At 41.1% G+C, this 22,505-nt stretch overlaps 1 protein-coding gene across 2 annotated transcripts in view; it reads left to right on the forward strand.

Moving 5' to 3' along the window:
* Positions 1–22,505, forward strand: part of LOC100558840 (LYR motif-containing protein 2) — a 140,510-nt gene that overhangs the window by 50,380 nt on the left and 67,625 nt on the right. For both annotated transcript variants that reach the window (XM_062980755.1, XM_062980757.1), the window contains exons 40-54: positions 2,065–2,253; positions 3,499–3,588; positions 3,699–3,959; positions 4,506–4,776; positions 4,925–5,081; positions 6,220–6,336; positions 7,031–7,239; positions 7,699–7,844; positions 8,848–9,050; positions 15,979–16,199; positions 17,073–17,186; positions 17,429–17,561; positions 19,035–19,144; positions 21,509–21,642; positions 22,088–22,248. In XM_062980755.1, the coding sequence (XP_062836825.1) occupies positions 2,065–2,253; positions 3,499–3,588; positions 3,699–3,959; positions 4,506–4,776; positions 4,925–5,081; positions 6,220–6,336; positions 7,031–7,239; positions 7,699–7,844; positions 8,848–9,050; positions 15,979–16,199; positions 17,073–17,186; positions 17,429–17,561; positions 19,035–19,144; positions 21,509–21,642; positions 22,088–22,248 (2,516 nt within the window). The remainder of the gene's footprint in view (positions 1–2,064; positions 2,254–3,498; positions 3,589–3,698; positions 3,960–4,505; positions 4,777–4,924; positions 5,082–6,219; positions 6,337–7,030; positions 7,240–7,698; positions 7,845–8,847; positions 9,051–15,978; positions 16,200–17,072; positions 17,187–17,428; positions 17,562–19,034; positions 19,145–21,508; positions 21,643–22,087; positions 22,249–22,505) is intronic.

Genomic DNA, 22,505 nt, shown 5'->3' on the forward strand with positions numbered 1-22,505 from the left:
GAGAAGTTGCAGAAATGCCTGGAAATACATCTTTGTTAACTGATTTATGCCTGTGTTTGTAAGTCATATGTGAAACAAAATAGGACAGGAACAGGACATTTGAGAGGTAGGCACTCTAGTGTGTCTGAAGTATTGATCATTTTAAACATTTGTTTTGTTGACAGATCACTTTTAACAACTTTGACTTTCCTAATTCACATGGACACTTCTATATTTTAAGTCTAATCAAGTCTGAGCACACACAGATTCTCAGGATTTATTCCCAAGCACAGGCATATGATTATGTTCTTAATATGCTTAAGATCTTTAAGTGCTAAAATTATAAAAGTGTTGTAAAGTTAAAAAGATGTGTGTTTTATGTATATATTTTATTTTAATCTGGCAAAATGCAAAAATTCAATTTTTTCTGAAAAATTAGGATTTGTGAGATACCATTTTGCAGTTTTGATATAATAATAGATTTCTGTTTATTTGAGTTCTTCAAATGTGTTGTCGAAGGCTTTCATGGCTGGGATCACAGGGTTGTTGTATGTCTTTCGGGCTGTGTGGCCATGTTCCAGAAGTATTCTCTCCTGACGTTTCGCCCACATCTATGGTAGGCATCCTCAGAGGCTGTGTGGCATGGATAAACTAGGCACTGCAGACTAATTCAACCAGAGAAATCAGCCATAGCAAAGCACTTGATGAACCAACCTGGACACAGTATATTATTTGAGAACACAGAAAGTGCTGGACCACTCCAACAACTATCATGTCAGACTACACAGAGAAGCCATTGAAATCCACAAGCATGTGGACAACTTCAACAGAAAGGAGGAAACCATGAAACTGAACAAAATCTGGCTACCAGTATTAAAAAAAACTCTAAAATCAAAACAGTAGATAGGAACCAACACTCTGAAGGCAGAGGAGACCCAAGGATGCTAATGACTGAACAAAGGATGCCCCCCAAGCAAGAGACAAAACCTTTCCAATGCTAATTAGGGTGATTAACTGAAACATTAATGCTGGCTTCCCAGTGACAAAGGACTCCTGCCACACCCTGGACTCTCCACAGATATATATTTTTTCCTTTCCTTGCTTAGTTTATCCATGCCACACAGCCTCTGAGGATGCCTGCCATAGATGTGGGTGAAACGTCAGGAGAGAATACTTCTGGAACATGGCCACACAGCCCGAAAGACATACAACAACCCAGTTCTTCAAATGTTTTTAAACAGATCAGCAGAGCTGAATATAGTAATTATAAGTGTTGATTATCCTATATATTGATTAATATAGTTCTAAGTAATTTTATTAATTGGAGGAGAGGGCTGCTGAGAGGAGAGAGAACAATGTTGCTTTGTGGTGGTGCCATTTCAGTAGAGAGCAGATAAATGTGAAACTTACAGCAGTTTTCTGTCCTCCTGTGTCCTGAGATAGAAAAGGTATTGTATGCGGAAGACCAAAATGCCCAAACAAGTATATTTATTAGTTGTGGTTATATTTATATTTCATAATAACTGGCAGGGTCCACAGATGAGTAATTATGAAAGAGGTAAGGTAGTGAGGCAACTATTGCTCCACTTTCTTGTCTCCATTAAAGGTATACTTGATTGATTTCAAGCTTTGATATTAAATGCATACTTTAAACTATAATGACTGATCAGAACAGTTTGGGCACAGTATGTTTCTTCAAATTTTGTAAAAAAAAAAACCTGTTCTACTATATATTTCAAACACTACATGGAAATGTTCCATGTTTAGAATATTTTGTTGAAATGTTTCGTTATGTGTGGTTTTATTTTGTGGGATTTTTCATGTGATGAGTGCGTTTTTTGTGTGGTGAATGTAATCATGTAGAATGGCCTTTGAAACAATAAAAAAAATAGAACAGCTTTTTATTTATTTATTTTAGGGATAGACAATTTGTTATCCTCCAAATGTTTGGGAACAGTTCTATGAGAACCAATTGCATGATTTCATACTCATCTGAATTGCAGTCTAACAAATCTGGAAAGCACCTGTTGCCTTTTGTTAGTCTGTTTACATGGCATAATTTTTTGAATTGTTAACTTTATTCAGATTGATCAAGAGGTCATGATCGAGAAGAAATGGGGCCACAAAGGTGCACCTTGGGAGTTTAACCTGCGAGATCTTTTTCGATGGTGCCAGCTGATGCTTGTTGACCAGTCGCCTGGCAGCTATGACCCAGGCCAACATATGTTTCTGATATATGGGGAGAGAATGCGAATGAAAGCAGACAAAGAAAAAGTAAGGAGTATGAAGAAAGTGCTTGGCCCTGTTAAAATTCTTTCTTTTGCAGTTCTGAAGGTATTCGGTGGTCTAGGGAGCTACCCTTGGTGAGAATAATAATAGTTGCCCCCAAATGTCCTTGTCTGATTTGGACGTCTAAATATATTTCACTTCCTGTTAGAAAGAAACATCTTCCCTGGACCCTAAAAACCCAGTCAGGCCCAAAAACATGGTGAAATTGCCTGTATGCCTATAGTGAAGAGTTATGGACCATTTTTTTCCCCAAAAGACCATTATTGTTCAAAAAATTAGACACCGGGGACCACAGTGCCCTAGGGTCTCATGTGACACACAGGCTTTTTTCTTTATCCCCAGTCTAAAGTATGTTAGGTTCTTAGTCCAAAACTTTATACATTCTGAATTACGTTCTAGTTTCTTTTCTATGTTATTGGCACATGTGAAATTACTTCTGTATCTGAGATGAACCCTGTGATGGCTCATAGACCAAGGTGGGGTGGTAAAGAGTGATCTCCCTTTTCCCAAGAATCTTGGATAAGACTTCTCTTATCCATATCATTTCATTTTAATGAGTGTGGCATATGTGGAATCTCATGCAAAAGTGTTTGAAACTCATCATGTGTTCAGGGTGTGTTTGAGAGAACATACGTTCCTGATATGACCACTAAATGTCCTATCCATGATTTCGAAATACAGTCACATAGATTAGGAGAGGACTTATCTTGTGTGTGTCTCTAGTTATCCATCTAGGAAGCCTGCACGTTCACTTGAATCACTAGGATTTCCAGAGCTTGAACGACAACATCACTCCCTTAATTTTGCAGCTGTGTTCTCCAGTAATTCTCAGTCTGCATAGCTAATCAGAGTTTAACAATCATTTTTTTTAATTTTTAAAGAGCTAATTTCGTTCAGGATTTTATGCAAGATTATTATGCAAGAACTCGATAAAAATATCAGTAAATGATACTTGAATAACATACTTTATACTGGGGAAAGTTACTGACTTCACATGAATAACTTGATTTTATGTAGTGAGTGCAGAACATTTCATGATGGATACGTTTTTTCTGAAGTAAACATCTAACAAATGTCAGAAACATTTCTCCCTATAACCTATTCAGAGACAGTAGGTTTTGTGTAAAACAATTTCAGAATATTGCATGGTGAAGACTGTGGTAGAGGTGGTGCATGAGCTTTTTGATGTGAGCATAATCTGTCTGCCTTTTGGGGGTGGGCCTGTTTTAGGTAGTGGCTCTGTTCAAGGACATTTTTGGCCAGGATGCTAATCTATACATAGGAACCAGGCAATTCCACATCACTCCCTACAATGTTCAGGTGAGAAACTTAACAAAATTGTTGCTTCTGTGTATTCCTTTTGAATTTCTACCCAATAACCCTGTGCACCTGCTAATGTAGTTGCATTTTTATTTCTGAATCTACTGAAGGTTGGCTTCTCAGTACTCCCCCGTAGCAACTATGTCCCTCCTCCTGGCAGAAAGCTGTCTCTTCTCCACCATTCCCTCCAGCCCTTAGAGGCCCTCATGAAGTGTGTGCATATGAGCTGGATGGTCATATTGGTGGGCCCTGCAGCTGCCGGGAAGACCAGCCTTGTTCAACTATTGGCATACCTCACCGGTCATCAGTTAAAGGTTATGGCAATGAACAGTTCCATGGATACAACAGAGCTGTTGGGTGGATTTGAGCAAGTAAGTACATTTGTACTCATTAGAACAAGTTGATGCAAACAGGAAGTCCACTTATGTGTAGTTTTTTTTTGTATTGTCTGCATTTTTGAAAGGTCATCTTCTTCAGAACACATGCTCATAGACTGTCTGGTCTGTAGAGTGCACTGTTTTATGCTTCTATTATTGTTCTCCTCTATATTTGCCACATTACCAGAATATTGTCTTGTACCAAATTTTAAAAAGCAGATGCATATGATAAATTGTGTATATTTAAAATTAGTGACAGCAAATTAGAAACACATATGCTTCTGCGGCATGATAGAGATAATGTTGTAGATAAAATGGGAATGCATACTGCTTAAAAGGGCATCTAGCTTAAGTTGTGATCCCTAATATTATTGTTTAACCTCACATGTGATGTTTAATGAAGGCAATCTGTTTCCTTAATCAAGATTAGTTATGCTCAGACAATGGAGTCTTATCTGTTCTGATTAATCTCCTAATTGACTGCTGTTTATTTTCAATGCTTGAGTGCCACTGAGATTGATGTAATAAAATGTACTATAGATCGACATCATTAGGCCTTGGAAGAGCTTACTGGAGAAAGTGGAGAACGTTGTGAGCACTCTTCTGAGAGATAGTCTTCTGCTCACTACTATCTGTCCGGATGATGCTGAGGTTGTGCTGCGTGCCTGGAGTACCTTTGTTCTTAATTTCAAACCCAAGTCTCTGGGGGAAAGAGATCAAACTATAACCATGGAACTAGTAAACAAACTGGAGGGGGTGCTTGTACTTCTCCAGCGGCTGAATTTAAAGATCAGCTCTTACTCAAAGCCAGGTATGTGTGGAAACTACAGAAAACAATTGTGTTTTACTTATTTCTTGTATCAGTAAAGAATATAAATTAATATTAATTGCAAATTTATGATTTTTCATGTTTATGAAATAATATTAGAATTACCAAAAAGTGTTTTCTCTTACTTCAGAATTTTCAAGATTGGTGGAAGAGTTTCGACACTTTAAACTGCAAGTTCAGTCTCTGGATAGCAGCAGTCATGGCACTTTTGAATGGGTCGATGGGATGTTGGTTCAGGCTTTGCAGTCTGGAGACTGGCTTCTGATGGACAATGTTAACTTCTGCAGGTAAAATAGAGCTATATTTTAGCTTTAAAAAAAGATATTTCTTTAAAGGAACCTAGAAGTCATCCATTCAGATATGATCATTACAAATCCAGTTCTGAATCAGATAGAAATATGCACTAGGGTATATCTTGTTGTTCACATTATTACTCCATAATCTAGTAATATCTATTTTACAATAAGAATTTTACTTCACTAATGTGATAGATAAATTGGATGAATGTGACAGATAAATGGGGCCTGTCACAAAATATTGCTGTGGTTTTTTCTGACAGTATGGCCAGATATGTATATTTAGAGGTGGCTGAAGTCTTACTTACAAGGCGGAGAACCAGGGTAATGTCACATAAAGAACACAGATATGAAATTACTGCAGTGTGTTGTTTTCTTCCATTTCCCTGAACTCTTTGACAGTGGAATAGACAGTGCAGGGAAGTGTGGAATAGACTCCTCCCTTTGAAGGTCTTCAAACTGCAACAGTGCCGTAGTTGTGTTTTCCTGCATGGCAGGTGTTGCTAAGTGTCCCTTGTGGACCCTTCTGATTTATGATTCTTTGATTTCTGGTAATCTTTGTGATGCTTATAGAATATTCTTCCAGTGAGGTTTTCATATTATGTTCTTTCAAGTCTAAACCTGCTTATGGTCACTCTATCCCAAATTTATTCAAATGAGGTTTGCCATTGCATTTTTTTCAGGCTGAGAGGTTGACTTGCCTAAGGTCATTCCAGGGGTTTTCAGGCTTGTGTGGAGATTTGAACTCTGCCTGTTTGGAGTCTTCAAATCCCTGCATGGTATTTTAAAAATCTAGATTTTATAGTGGTTATAGAAGAAGGGGAAACTCTGTTTTCTCTCTTACAACAGGGTTTGTCTTGTACATGCTCCCAACACGTAAAGGCTGAAAGACAGGTTGACTGTGATTTTGTTCTTCGTAGCACCGTTTCAGATGTATATGAATGGGTTAGAGAGGAAATGAAATCCTACCTGTGAACAGGTCACAAAGGATTGTTGTCACTGAATAATAGTAATGGAAAAGTGATTTTAAACCAGCATTTTAAAAAAAGAATATTTGACACTCTTAAATATGTTTCATGTGCATTTTGTTTGAGTCAATTTTATAACAGTTTACTCTTCTTAAATATAGCCCTTCAGTCCTGGACCGTTTGAATGCTCTGCTTGAACCTGGAGGAGTCCTTACCATGAGTGAAAGAGGGGTGATAGATGGCGTAATCCCCACAGTAACTCCCCATCCCAATTTCAGGTGCTTGCTGAATTTCTATACACTTTTTTAAATGACTGTTCGTATTTGTGGATTATGTTTTGTGAACTATATTGCAGATGAAGTGTTTAAGATATTGTTGCAATACTTGGAAAACAGGTGTTCTGTTGGAATACATAGCAAACTGTTCTCATTTGTTCTGTCTCATTGCCCCTTCCTAGCAAAACACTAAATTAGCACTTCCAATCTTTTCAACCAAGCAATGCAACTACAGTCATGCCAAAAGTCATAGCTGTAGGAGAACACAGTAGTGAAAGAATCCCATGGAACTGGAATAATCAGTTGTAGAGACAATGTGACTCCTTTGGCCACACCAATTGGATGCAGCCTGCAAAATGATATCAGGCTTTGAGACTTTTTGCCAGCCTCAGGTCTGGATTACTAACAGAGCTAAAACATCAGCATTATTTCAATTTTACCTCATACAAGCCAATTTAGAAGTGTTAATTGTTACAATTTCTTATCTCTAGTCATTAGGTACCTGCAAGGCTGTGATGTTGACTTTTCTCCCTAACTTTGCTGTTTCCAAGGCATAGCAGAAGACAAAAGAGTTATCAGATACTCAGAACATACCCTTGTTAAACTAAGTAAATTCTGGTCTTGTGAAAGTCAGTAAACTAGTCTTTTTAAAAATATGCTAAATTCTAATTTTGTGGTGTGTTTTGAAATTTATTAGGCTTTTCTTGTGCATGGATCCTTCCCATGGGGAAATATCCCGAGCCATGCGAAATCGTGGAATTGAGATCTACATTCCTGGTGACAATAATGAGAATTCCCTGGGTCCTCATGACATCAAGCTGATACTGCATGGACTGGGATTGTTAGGAAACAGCGTCTGTGAGGCATTAATGGCTCTGCATACAGAGGCTAAGGGAAGCATAGCAGGTAAGACAAGGTCATAGTAACAAGGCAGGTGTTTCATAACTTGTCTCTTTAAACAGCTTGCTGAAATAAAAAATGTTTTCAGGGTGTTATGAGGTTTCTGAGCTGTATGTCCATGCTCTAGCAGCATTTTCTCCTTAAGCCTTTGACAGTACACTTGCTGGCAAAGGGTAAACAGAGATGGAGCCAATTTAGCCTCCTGTGGGGAAAGGAGTCCCAGAGTGACAGAAGTAGCCACTAAGAAGGATCTCTCTCATGTCCTTGCCAAATGATACTGTGATGAAGGGGAGGGGTGGAGGCAGTTTTCTCATGTAGATCTCAAGATTCTAGCAGATTGGTAAAGGGACATATGTCTAAACCATATAGTGCTTTAAAGGACATGACTAGCCCTTTTGATCAATCTGAAACATTCATAGGGACTCTACAGATGTGATTATTGGATGGAAATGTCTGTCTTTTCAGGTTCCACATTCACCCTGTCATCTTTGATTCATGCTGCAACACTAATAGTGCAGCAGTTACACCGAGGACTTGGCTTGTCAAAGAGCTTTTATAAAGCGTGTTTGGAGATCTATGTTTGTACACAGCATTCGCAAAACAATCAAAAGGTGAGCCTGTTTTTTAGATGCACCTGTTCTGCTTTGTCGGCAGGTTCACATATGTATCTTCCTTGCTTGTTAACTGTAGCACCAAGCGAGGTCTGCGAGCCATGATATCTATCACAGCATGCAGCTTCACAGTTCGTGTCTTAAATCACTTCTTAAACTATGGGTCCTGACTCAAGTGGGTTTCCCTTCACTCAATTTTTGGGTCCCAAAAATTTGGCAACAGCAGAAGGTTTCTGAGTGTCACCTAGTGGCTGCTTTAGATATTTACACAAATCTGTTGTGCAGTGGACTCCAAAGAAGGTGCTTTATCTGTAGTCCACAAAAAGGAATATTAGCATGTTTGGCAAGCCTTGCAAATGCTGATTTGTTACAAATAAATGTTGATTTTTATATTTATTTGTGTGTGTGTGTGTTTGTGTGTGTGTGTGTGTGTGTGTGTGTGTGTGTGTGTGTGTGTGTGTATATATATATATATATATATATATATATATATATATAGCCATGAAACATTTATCGGGCCAAAAGGGGTCACGAGTGGAAATTTTTAAGAGGCCCTGTCTTAAATAACTGGGGAACATGTATAGTATGGCCCTCATATCCACAGGAGAGTACAAACTGCATCACCTACCCTCCAAAAATATGTCCTCTCTAGGAGTTTTCTAGATTTTCCAGGTGATTCTATAGTATGCTACTGTAGTAAATTACTGGAGAAATGCATTAGAGGACCTAGCAAAATCCTACAGATGATACCTCCAAGGCAACATGATGGTAACTCCTGGTGGAAGTAATTCATTTCTGCAAAGTTCACTACTATCCACAATTTCCTATTCCCATGCTGAGTTCAGAAATATATCCCCATGGATATGGAAATCATACCGTATAAGCAGAGGTTAATTGTTGTGCTGCATAGATGATCACAAATGTTCCCCAAACAGTTTTCATTCTTTTTTCCCCTCAGTGAGGGCACTTTAATGGCATCCGTTTATGTCTCCTTATATATTAGCTTGTGCTGGACTTGATAATGAAACATGTTTCAACTTTGGATTCTGAAGAAACAAAGGGTACTTCCCTCATTGCTTTGGGATTATGGCCAGATTCAGCATCCAGTGCTTTGTTTGCAGCTGAAGATTCTCTCCTTTCTACTGTTCATAATGATGGCCAGGTCCTGGCATATTGCCTGAACAGGCAGAATATTAAAAACAGCAGGTAGGCTAAGTGATACTGTTATTAAAGCTAAAAAAAATATTTCAGCTCAGTTACTCGATAACAGTATTGGTGTTGTCTGTGAAATGCGTACATATGGGTTTCCCAGTGTGCCTGCACAGCTTTCAGAACCTTCTAGAAGCTCTTAAATGCAACATTTTGGCAGAAGCCCCGCCCACTCTCCCCATGTAGTATATATATATATATGCCCATGGGCGGGGCTACGCCTCAGTTCTTCTTTCCGCGCAACAGCAGTTTGTAGAAACTTTCTAGCTCTCTCTTTACACTTTTAACAGCTATTTGACCACTGACTGTTTGACCATTGCTGCCTCTCTCCTGCCCGATACTTACCTATGAACTGGACTCTCCTACTATCCTTAACTCTCCAATCCTGGCCCGGCTATTCAACGACCAAGGCCAGATATGTCTACTTTAAAAAGTGCGGGGCAAGTGGGGTTAAATTGTCCGATTCGGATGGACACAATATGTGTCTTTTATGCTTGGGAGAGGGCCATGTCCCTCAGACTTGCCCCATTTGTAAAGCTTTTACCCCCCAAGCGCACTGTAATAGGGAGGCCCACCTCAAAGCTGTCCTCTACGAGCAGGCCCTAGCGCCAGAAGCGGCATGTGGCTCGAAACGGCCCCTTTCCGAGTCTCCCTCCCTTTCCTCCTCTGCGGAGGTGCAAGAGTCGGGGAGGAGCTTGGAGGCAATGATGACTTGTAGAAGCGCCGAGGAAAAAGCCCAAGCCTCACAAGGAGGCTAAATCAAAGGAAGGGCATAGAAAGCCCAAAAAAGGGAGGCTACTCACTGGTGGGAAGCCCTTGAGTCCCCCATTTCGAGATATTGCTGGCGAGGAGGGTCTTCGGGACCGAGGCTCCCTGGCTCCGCCACCGCACCAGGAGGCTCTGCCCCAGCTTTCCCCTACTGAGCCCGTGCAGGCTCCAGAGGAAGTGAGCGGTGTTGCCGCGCCTGAGGATCCTGCCCAGGATGCGGGATCCTCCTGCAGACTCTGCTGTACCCTCTGCCTCGCTCAACACCAGAGGCTTAAGACCTTGGGAGGGAGCGGCAGTGCCGCAGCGGCGAATGACAGCCTCGTAGAAGGGCAAGAGCCCCACAGTACCGTGAGCGCTCCCCATCCCTCAGATCCTGGGATTCCCACTCGAGGAGCCCTTCTAGGGCCTCCCTCTATTCGTGGACCCATTCTCCTGGCCGCAGCTCCCTCTATCGGTATCCTGATTTTCTTTACTCTGCTTATCCCCCTCCACCTCCATTCCCTGGCTATGGAGTCCCCTATCATTATTTTGACTATTATCAGAACTGAGAGGAAATGCCCTTGCCGGTACTGAGGTGGCTCCCTTAGGCCCTTCCTCCTCCACCTGCCCAGCCTGCAGTCTTAAGCCGAGCCCCCAACCACCCCAGAACTGACCACCTCCCTGCAAGCGCCAAAAGCACAGATAGCCCACCAGGAAGGGGAACAGGCCCAAAGCCATGTAGCACCCACTCAAGCGTTGGGAAGTGAAGGAGACCTAGACCCTTGTATGGGGGAGAGTGCATCTCTGGTTTTGCCACAAGGAGAGGCTGAACAGAATCCTCAGCATATTGAGGAATTTTGAAACTTCTCAGCTCTCCTCATCAGGCTTTCGAGGGCCCTCAATCTGCAAACACCAGAACCCACTAATGTGGTGGAAGACCCATGGTTTTCTTCCTCAGAACAACAAACACCAATGCCTGCGGTGCTCCCAACCATGCCATACCTGTTGCAGGTCATTAAAGCTGTCGGCATGGTGCCATCTCTGGTTCCGGCTACCCCTAAAAGGGCTGAAACACTTTACAAAGTTGATCTATCTACGGCTTCCTAGCTTGCTAAGATGCCTAAAGCTAACTCAGTTGTGACAGATGCTCAGCTAAAACCAACCCAGAAAGCTCAGCTTACTACCTCTGACAGGGAAGGGATGCTATGGATGCTTGATGCTATGGCAAAAAGTTTTGTTCCTCCGCCTGTCTTTTTGCTTGGACGGCCCACTATGGTGTCTATATGAGCGTCTACCAGAACTTTGTTTGAAACAAAACTGGACCTTTTCTTGACTCCCTTCCCTCTAACGAACAGACTCTGGCCAAGGCGTTTAAACAAGAAACACATTTACTCGCGAGCCTCCAAAGGACCTGGCAAAAAACACCGCTGATGCTTCTGGAAAGCTCCTGGCGGGAGCTATTGCTTTACGTAGGCACGCTTGGCTGAGGGCCGCAACGCTCTCCCCGTCAGCCCGCTCCCTTATCGAAGATCTGCCAATGGATGAAGCAAGTTTGTTTAACCCAGAGACAGACTCACAACTCGAGCACTCTCACAAAATGAAGCAAAGAATTAACAAATACGGTCAACAGCCCTATCAGCCCTACTCATACCAAGACCGTCAACATTGGGGCTACCAGTCACAGTATTACTGAAGGCGTTATAGCCCGTCATTCTCTCAGGAAAGGCAATGCCAACAGCACATCTTCCCGGGGAATTGCAAGCCACCCCTTCCCGTTAAGGGTCAGTACCTAAACCTACAGACAGTAAGAATTGGTGTTTTTAACCTAGTCTCTTCATCCACCAGTTCCATTTCCCCAGTTCACTTTGTGGCCCAGTTGGCCCCTAGTTTGGTGTCTGTGCCATGTTTCTTCCTCCTGAATGATCACCCGTTGTACCTTGATAGGCTCTCACCATACCTTAAGAGGTGGCAACAAATTACATTGGATACATGAGTTTTGAGCATTGTGGAGAAAGGATATTCCATAGAATTCCTTTCTTCCCCACCCGTAGGACGCGTTTGTCCCCGCTCCTTCGGAAGAGCTCCTCGAGGAGGTATCTTCCTTGATTGACAAAGGGCCAATTTCCCCTATCCCGCCTCATCAGGTTCACCTTGCCTATTTTTCCCGTTACCAAATGAGGTGGGGGCCTCCACCCTATCCTGGACTTGCATGGTGTTAACCAGTTCATTAAGCCATGTAAGTTTCAGATGGTAACACTTTCAATGATCCTTCCCCTTATTAAGAAAGGGGCTTGGTTAGCATCTGTGGATTTAACAGATGCATATTTCCATGTTTCTATTAGAAAAGACCACCGTAGATTCCTTAGCTTTGCTGTAGGCGGCCACTTCTACTCTTACAATGTTGTAGTTGGGTGATACCTAAAAGAACAATGGGTTCCCCTAAAACTGTGGAGACCAAAATCCACTGCTTGTGGTAATATGAAAATAACCAAATAAACTCAATGTATATATTACAATAACATATATCCAAAAAACAGAACTGTTCCAATCGCATAGAAGTAGAAACCAGCGGTTCTTCTCTTGAAGTATAAGGCCAAGTTTTTCATATGAGTAAATGTCCTGTTCTTTATTACATATGAGTAGACTCCAGTTCTCATATAACTTGACTCAAACCTGCAACCGGTTTCGACTCACAGAAGTCTTCGTCAGGCGGTTGGGTCTACAAATAATACATATCATAAATATATACATGCAATTAAATAATTTGTACAGAAAGTTTACGAAAAAGTTTACAAAAAAGTATATTCAGGCACTCGACTTACTTCAATGATCAACAAAGGTTCAACTTTTGAGACAAAACATTTTAATAAACGTTTGTTATCTTTACTCATTGTGTGTGGCCCTTTAAGAGGAGTCTGTGTCCTGACATACAATGTTCTCCCCTTCGGTCTATCTATGGCCCCAAGGGTCTTCACTAAATGCATGTCGGTGGTGGCAGCCTATTTACGCTAGCACCATATCACAATCTTTCCCTATCTGTATGATTTCCCTATCTGTATGATTCGCAGATTTCTGCGACCAGCTAAAGTCTGACATTCGTTTCACTTTATCTTTCCTGCAGACCCTAGGTCTCATTGTCAACCCACCCAATTCATCAATTTTATCGGTGCTATCATAGACTCAAATGCTCAAAAGGCCTTTTTGCCAGAGGAAAGATTTAGAAACCTGAGGTCTCTGATCAATGAGCTGTACCATTAGGGCCGGGCCTCTGCATGGTCAATCCAACCTGTCTTAGGCCATATGGTGTCTACCATGACCGTCACCGCATTTGCCCGACTTCGCCTGAGACCTCATCAAAACTGGTTCGTCCGGGAATTCAATCCGCTCTGCGACTGTCAGAGCCACATTCTGTTTCCTCCTCAAACAGTCTTGAAATCTCTCTTATGGTGGACAAGGAGGTGCAGTGTTCGTTCGGGCCTCCCATTCACTTCTCCCATCCATCTCTCTCCTGACAGCCCACGGCCGTTGGTCACCATCAGAACTGGAATACCACATCAATGTGCTAGAGCTCTCAGCTATGGAGAAGGCCCTCAAGTCCTTTGCCCACCTGGTCAAGAACCAGGTTGTCCAATTGGTCACGGACAATACAACAGTAAAATTCTACATGAACAAAAAGGGAGGAACCCGTTCATTGACACTACTCTCCATTGTGACCCGAATTTGGGAGTGGTGCATTCAAAGGAACATTTCCCTAATGGCAATTCATCTGCTGGGGGTGGACAATGTGTTAGCAGACTCTCTGAGCAGAACAACGCTGAGCAATCACGAGTGGCATCTCCACCACAGAGTTCAGGTTCATCACCTGATGGCGGGGAACCCCCCAGGTGGACCTCTTTGCCTCACCCTCAAACGCACAATGCCCATGGTTCTGTGCGCGGATGTGCCCTCACGCATCACCAGGCTGTCTAGGAGATGCATTCCTCTTTTCATAGGTGCCAGAGCTTCTGTATGCATTTCCACCACTTCCAGTCTTGACCAGAGTTGTGGCCAAGATTATTTCGGACAATGTGGACTGCATCCTGATAGCTCAATGGTGGCCTCGGCAGCCCTGGTTCGTGACCCTCCTGAAAGCGTCGGAGAACGATTACATCCGGCTGCGAAGCAGTTCAGACCCCCTCACAGTCCAGGACAACCTCGTCAGGTACCCAGATGTGGCGTCTCTATGACTGACGGCATGGAGGATCAGGCCACAGCCACCTCTCCGATGCCATCCGACAGATAGTGCTCGCAGCCCGACTAAGGGAGCGTATACTTACAAGTGGTCTCGTTTTAAGAACTTTGTCTCCGCTTCTGGAGCTGACCCTTTCACAGTCCCTGTTTCGGTGATGCTTGACTTCTTGGTCCATCTCTCCTCGTAGCACATGTCGCTCTCATCGATCAAAAGCTACATGGCTGCTTTGTCCTGGTTCAGGAGGAAGGCAGGGCAGCCTTCTCTTTTTCAGGACCCTCTACTTTGTTTATTTTTGAAGGGATACAAGAATACTCACCCACTTAGCTCCTTGCCTCCCCCATCGTGGAGCCTAGAGCTGGTCCTGTCACAACTATCGAAGCCTCCTTTTGAGGCGATGGCGTCCAGTGACCTCACTCACCTTTTTCGGAAGACCGCGTTCTTGGTTGCAATCACTTCTGCCAGGCGAGCGAGTGAAATTGCCGCCCTACAAGTGGACGCCCCTTACATCCGATTTTCGGATGACAAGGTGACCCTTCAGACAGACATGTCATTCCTACCCAAAGTGGTGTCTCATTTTCACATGTGTCAAGACATTGTACTGCTCGCCTTTTTCCCTAATCCATCCTCCCCCCGGAGGCGTTCCTCCATTCCCTGGATGTCAAAAGGGTGCTATTGTTTTACATCAGCAGGACTGCCCCTCACAGAAAATCACAGAAAACACCTCCCAAGAAAGGATTATTCCACAAAACCAGTTGAGAAGGGAGTGAAGCAGTCTATATTACCAAAGTCATTGTTATTACTATAATTACTATTATTATTATTCGTATTATTATTATTATTGGATTACCGTGAACTGTGAAAACAAATATAATCTACCTCCAACTATTCAAAAACACTAAAATCAAAATATATAAAAATTACTGTCATATAATAAAACAGAACAATACAATCTCTAAAATCAGAACACTAAATAAACAACAACACTCTGAAAACAGGAGAATTCCACACAGGGAACAATCAGGGCCACCTAACAACTCCCAACAAAGTATTCCTATCACCAAAGCCTGACAAATCCTCTGTTTTTTTTTTTACATGCTAATCATTTTCCCTAATTCCATCATTCATACTTATTTCTTTATTTTATTTATTACAATATTTATATCCCACACTTCTCACCCAATACGGGACTCAGGGCGGCTTACAATAAAACACATATATAAAATTGTACAATACATTCTGAATCAATTAAAAAGTTATTATATTACATGTACTTCCCTCCAACAACACTGAGCTTCTGAACTTCTCCACCGAAAGCTTGCACGTTTGAATTGGGGAAGCGGACAGACCCCCACTATTAGCCCCAGCTTCTCCCAACCCTAAAGTTCAAAAACATGCAAACGACAGTACATAAATACGTACTCCGGCGAGAAGGTAACGGCGCTCCATGCACTCATTCCACATGACCATCCAGGAGTCTACGGACAACGCCAGCTCTTCAACTTAAAAATACACATGAGCGCCAACCCAGACACGACAGGACTTAATGTCACAGAAAAACCTTTACCGTTTACCTTAACTACCAACAACTCCTCAATACTTTATTTCCCATACCACCATACTTCGCCACAGCAACGCATGGCCGGGCACAGCTAGTGATTTGTAATAACCATGGGTTAGTAGTACACATGTACTTAATAAACCATTATTAAGCTAGTTTTCATGCCTCTCGAGTCCCTGCTGTCATTCTACTCAGCTGTACATAACGTGTGGTGGGAAGGCTTAATTTGGTAGGATATGCAGTTTGACCTAGAGTTAAGACAGCTAGCCATCACTAGTTTACAAGACTGTTGCTTCGCAGGCATTTTTGTAATGATAAAGAGACATTCTTGGATTTTTTTTCTCTATGTGTCTTGGAATAACCTTTCTTCATAACTTACATTTTTTCAGGACACTTCCTCTTACTATTTGTGACTTTGAGAAAATTTTGCAGTCATCTAAGCCAGATTGTCTAAAATTTGACGCAGTTGAGATCAGTGCTTCTTGGGCAGATGACATGGAGGTCCTTTCTGCAGCAGTCAAACTGTTCATAGAGAAAGCAACTAATCAGGACTGGACGCTGAGAGTTGGGTGGCTAAATCAGCTAAAAAAGAGCCTACCTCAAGTGCCTGGTGAGGAAAAAAACCCCTTTCTTTTGTCTTCAGCAAAACTGACCTTTATTTTTGTAGTAGAGGGAGAGAAACATAATGATGGAAAGCATGAGGACCATGCATGGTATTTATTTGAGTTTTGATTAAGCTGTTTCTGTATCAGCTCCATATCTCTGCCATCAGGCATTTGGAGAATAATAATATAGACTGCTGGGGATGTTGTTCTATTTTTGTTCTATTTTAATTGTACAGTATTTTAACTTTTGAATCCGTGACACAAATATTTAACTGTTTTTTAAAAAATGTATTCATATGTATATGTATTTGCCTTGATTTTAAATTCTATTGTATTGTGTCATGTCATTGTTGAGTCCCTATGGGGAGAAAGGCGGGATATAGAAATAAAAGTAAATCAATAAAATAAATAAGCTTCAAGCCCTCAAGGGCTCCTGAGTCAATTAACAAATGATGGTGCTTCACATATTCTCTTTAAGCATGTAGTATTGAACATCTGGATCACTGCCTGAATTTTGGTATTGTCATACTGTGTAATTCTGTGCATTCTTACCTGGGAATACTGTGTATACCCGTTTCTAAGTCAACCTCATATATAAGTCGAGGGCAGATTTGGGGATCAAAACTATAGATGTTGATATGACCCATGCTGCTAAAAAGAAAATAACTCCACCCATTCTAATAATATTAATAATAGCTATTATTATTATTATTATTATTATTATTATTATTATTATTATTATTATTATTGTATTACCCATGTCTCCTTGCGACTTGAGATGGGCTATAGCATATAGTCATAGAAGGTTTTTGTACCCAAATTGAATGCTTTGAAGATTGAAATCCAGCTGCTGTTTACAGTCTTACTTTGTTCTACAGATTCGGTGTATATCTTTCTGGAATCTGGTGCTGCATCACTGAATAATTTCTACTTTAGCCCCCTCTCAAGTGGAATCAGTAATGTAATAAAAATGCTGCAACCAAATATTACAGGTAAAATGCCCTCCATCTGCTTTGGTTTGTGTATGCATGTTCACATAGACAGATACCCACTTCATCCTGTGTTTTTGAAGTTAGGAAGGTTAATGATAGAAACTGACATACCCTTTGGGAGTTTCTTTTTTGGCACATTCCAAGGAATGACTCCTCACATACTCTCTGTTTTAATGACTGAGTAAAAAAGGGATTCTTTCTTAACATTTATGACTATTTTTCCTATTTGACTGTCTTTTAAGATGAGCATGTGATTCCTATGGATCCCAGGTGGAACATGCAATGCTTGGATATGATGAGCAATTCAGTGGATTTTGATGCAGAAGTGGAACATTCAGACCAGCTGCTAATTCTTCTGAAGTCACTTTCAAATCGGTAGGTTTAATCATATATATCTTATGTTGACTAGAGCAATTAAAGCTGGCCATTCACATTATTTGGAATTTTAGAGCTTTCATTACGCAGGAAAATGAGATTGGTAGTGGGAAAAGGAAGAAATCCAGATATACCCATGAAAACTAGATTTGGTGGAGCTGCCTTGTTTAAATGGAAAACCCTTTTATTTCATGCACAACACTTCTGTTTCCAAGCCATGGTTCTTCTTCGTGGTGTCTGTGAAATTCGCACATATGCGTTTACTTTGCGTGTGCGCAATGCAGTTTGGAACCTTCTAGATCTTTTCTATTGAAACATTTTGATGGTAGCCCTGCCTACTCCCCCAGAGAGTATATGCCCAAAAGCGGGGCTACAGCCTCAGTTCTGACTGCAGATAGGAACCTTTGGTTTGTGCCTTTTTTACTTTTTCTCTAACAGCTTCTGACTGCACTGGACTTTGTTTTGCTGTCTTTTTCTATTCTTGACTCTATGCACTGTTTTATTATGCCTGGGGGAGGGCGATGTTGCCCGGGCCTGTGCCATCTGCCAGACCTTTACTCCCAGGCAAGGCGCACGGAGAATCCATTTTAAAGGTGTTCTTCTATGAACAGTCTTTGGTGCCATTGACAGCGCGCCTGGCGGAGTGCCTGGCTCCAGATTGTTCTGCTCTGAAGGACATCCCCCTCTTAGGATTGGGCCCTCCACTCTCCCATGGGTCGGAAGGCCTGGGGCAAGAAGCTTTGGCTCCAATGGCAGTGCGCCTGGCTGAGTGCCCAGCGCCAGACCGTTCTGCCCTGGAGGGCATGCCCCTGCAAGGATTGGGCACTCTCCACCCTCCCATGGGTCAGAAGGCCTGGGGCAAGAAGCTTTGGTGCCAAGGGCAGCACACCCGGCCGAGTGCCCAGCGCCAGACCGTTCTGCCCTGGAGGGCATTCCCTTGCGAGGATTGAGCCCTCTCCACCCTCCCATAGGTCGGAAGGATTGGGGCAGTGGGAAGGAAGCCCTGTGCGGAAGCGGGGACGCCTGCAAGAGCCAGCTGCATAAGCGGCAAAACTAGTTCCTTTAACAACATGGCTTTTTTAGACTGTCATTGAGCATAGGTGTAGTAGTAGTAGTTGTTGCGTGTCTTCGAGTCATTTTTGATACGAGATATGGCAATCCCAAGACGAACCCATTACAGGATGTTCTTGACAGAACAGATTTAAAAGGGGGTTGTATTTGTCTTCCACTGAGGCTGAGAGGCTGTGACTTGTCCATGGTCAACCACAATATGCAGCACAGAAAATATGGTTTTTCTGGGCAGGGCCCATTTCCCACTATTATTTCATACTTCATCTCGTTTTTTCCTTTGTATATAAACTAGTCAAGATAAAATTTAGTTTAAGTCTTGCAAGTTTCCTTTTAATTGGTTGTGATTAACTTCCCCTCTTTTAATAATATAATAATTTCCATATATTTTTAATGTTGTTGCAGGGCAATTCTATTTCTAGACCTGGAGAAAAAGAGTTATATTGAAAGGAGCTTGATTAATACGAAAAAGCCAAGAACTAGTGCTTTGAGGGTATCTCTAGATTTCCATAAAGGTACTTATTGCATTTCTACTTCTTAACAATTGTTTTATATCAAAACCAAATCAGAATCCTGATATTTTGTGGCCCTTAAATAATCTACAGGTATAGGAACCAGTAATACATCAAGTTGCATACATATTTACACTAGAATTTCCATGTGAGTCTGTATAGTCATTTACAATCTGCAGGTTTGTCCTTGTCCCATGTATCTATTCCACTTTGCTTGAAGAGATCCAGAGTACTCAGTTCATCCATACTGTAGTTCTTTATAAACCTACCTGGGAAAAGGTCTCATTGAATGCAGTGTACCATATCTCTGAGTAGACACATATAGGGTTGCACCACCAAGATGAAAAACTCATTGCTTTCAATGGACTATGAGAGCTAAGTTTTGAATAACTTTCCTTCTGTTTGGGGTTCATTCCTTTTTTAAGAACCAACCTGAGAAGGCTAAAAAGAGTATTAACCAATCTGGCGGTGATAATAATAATAACTTTCTTATACCCTGCCACCATCTCCCCGAAGGGACTTGGGGTGGCTTACATATGGGACAAAATGCCCATAGACACAAATACAAAACAATCCAGCAAAGCAAAAACACAATTAAAACATAGTTAAATATAACAATCAAGATAAAAAAACAATTCAATAAAACATAAGAATATAAAACAGCAGTGTTAAAACCCAATCAAAACAATACTCAACAAAACCAATGAGAATTAGGATGATTTTAATAAAACCCACCGATTTTAATAAAATCATCCTGATTCTCACTGTATTTTTGAATTGTGAGTTGGATCCAGTGCTTCCATCCATGAATTGAGAATTTCCTTCTGTTAGTGAGCTTAGTCAAGATGATTTACAAATGAAAATGAATAAGAAGCTTCAAAGCATACAAGAAAAACAAGATCAGTGTTTTAAAAATGTTGTACAGTGTTCCCTCACTACTTCGTGGTTTGCTTTTGTGGATTCGCTGTTTTGTGGTTTTTCAATAAACTCTAAAAGAATATTGTAAATTATAAAAAAAATTACAATTTACAGCCTAAGGAAGGGAGGAAGGAGAAGCCGAAGGGAGAGAAAAGGAGCCCAAGCGGCAACATGAGGAGGTGATTTATCAACACGATTGGTTGATAAAGACTTAAAATAGTGTATAACTACTAAAATAATATTACAATTTACAGCCTAAGGAAGGGAGGAAGGAGAAGCCGAAGGGAGAGAAAAGGAGCCCAAGCGGCAACATGAGGAGGTGATTTATCAACACGATTGGTTGATAAAGACTTAAAATAGTGTATAACTACTAAAATAATATTACAATTTACAGCCTAAGGAAGGGAGGAAGGAGAAGCCGAAGGGAGAGAAAAGGAGCCCAAGCGGCAACATGAGGAGGTGATTTATCAACACATGATTGGTTGATAAAGACTTAAAATCGTGTATAACTACTAAAATAATGTATAAATGTATAGTGTCCTTATTTTGTGGATTTTCACTTATTGCGGGTGGTCCTAGAATCTAACCCCCGCAATAAGTGAGGGAAAACTATACTATTACATTGTGATAAGTAATATCACACAGTGGTGAATGAGAAAGAGAAACTTAGATGCTGTTTCAGTGTTTTTAGGAAAAGAAGCAGGGCTATACTAACTACGGTATTACTATGTATAACTTTGAAAGTGGCTCTCCAAATTTTTGGGCCGCAGTCTCTATCAAGTGCTACCTAATATATTTTAAGAAAATCTGTCAGGAATTGAACCTGAGAATTTATGCATATAAAACATATGCTATACCCTGGACTTATGACTCTTTTTGAGTTGATTGACTCTCCTATTTTTAAAAAAAAACAAAAACAAACTGTGCACTCTGTACAGATGGACATGGTATTGAGAGATGATATGAAAGTATATTTCCAGTACTTTTTCAGGGTCATGTTGAACTGTCAAAGGAAAGGACTTTACTGCAGAGTAGTACATTGATTTATAAACTGAACTCATTTTATACAAGGGTTCTTCAGTGATGAAGGCTGAAGGTCAACTTGGGAATTTAAATTATTTAATTAAATTAAATTATATACATTCTATTAGTTGTTTGTTTTCCAGGCTGTATGGCCATGTTCCAGAAGAATTCATTCCTCACGTTTCGCCCACATCTATGACATATATATACTTCACAATCTCTGAGGATGCCTGCCATAGATGTGGGTGAAATGTTAGGAGAGAATGCTTCTGGGACATGGCCATACAGCCCGGAAAACACACAACAACCCTGTGATTCCCACCATGAAAGCCTTCAACAACACATTCTATTAGTTGATTGTGTTGCGTGTACCAGATAAAGTTACTTTTTTTTCCTTTTGGTTTAATTTTAACCTTGAAAATGAAGATCCTGGAAGTCACACCTCACTTCCACATGCAATTGTGGCCAATCTTGCTTCCTTTTTTGAACTCTGGGATGCCTTCCTGTTGCATTGGGTGAAATCTACTCAAGTTGCTGTTACTGATGAAAAATTGTATGACGTAAGTAGGCAGTGCAAGTATCTTTTATTCTGGTTTCTTGGGATTTAGGAGCTGTATGGTTCCTTCATGGGTTTCCTATTCCTGTTGTTGTTGTTATCATCGTTGTCCCTCATTTTCCCCAATTTGGACTGCTCTGGTCTTTCACAGCTGCTGATTTTCTAAACATTTGCACATGTTAGTAATAAGCCAGGAATCTATGGTCAAAATTGAGAGCAGGTCCTTTTTCCTATTGCTTCCTGAGGGTTGATGAACTCACTGGAAAATTATGGGATGTGCGAGCTATAAGAAATTGGGGTATCATTGGCAGTACCTATTCAGTTTTCACAGCCTTTTTGTTTCTAAGAGTTTGTGATTTCCTGATATAAACATGTTATTTCCCTTCTTGAAGCATATTGCTGTATACAGTCATAGGCTGGAAAAATCAATCCTCTCCATTTTCCTCTAGATACTACAGTGCTTATTGTGGCGTGACAGGTTTTGGAAAATATCTGATGTCGTAGCAGTGGATTCATCTGGTTTGACTCTCCTGTCTCTTCATTGGCACTGGGTCATGAAGCATTTAATCAGCAGAATACCTCACTTGTTGAGTGGATATGAGCAGCAAAAGTATGTGGGCTCTAGGTCTTTTGGAAACCTGTTGAGTGATCCAAAGTCATTGTCTGCGGTGCTACAGACAGAGCTGTTTTAACAATAATTCATCAATGCTCTAGTTACAGACATGTTTTAACACTATCCATACTGATAACAATAATAGTAATGCCAATTTCTTTGTGTTTAGTTGTGTACATTTGGGAACATGATGCTGGCGAGAAATGAAATGATATTTCCTGAAGTCAGAGTATTGGAGTATTTTTTCAGCTTTG

This window comes from Anolis carolinensis, chromosome 1, assembly GCF_035594765.1.
Source record: "Anolis carolinensis isolate JA03-04 chromosome 1, rAnoCar3.1.pri, whole genome shotgun sequence".
Taxonomy (NCBI): Eukaryota; Metazoa; Chordata; class Lepidosauria; order Squamata; family Dactyloidae; genus Anolis; species Anolis carolinensis.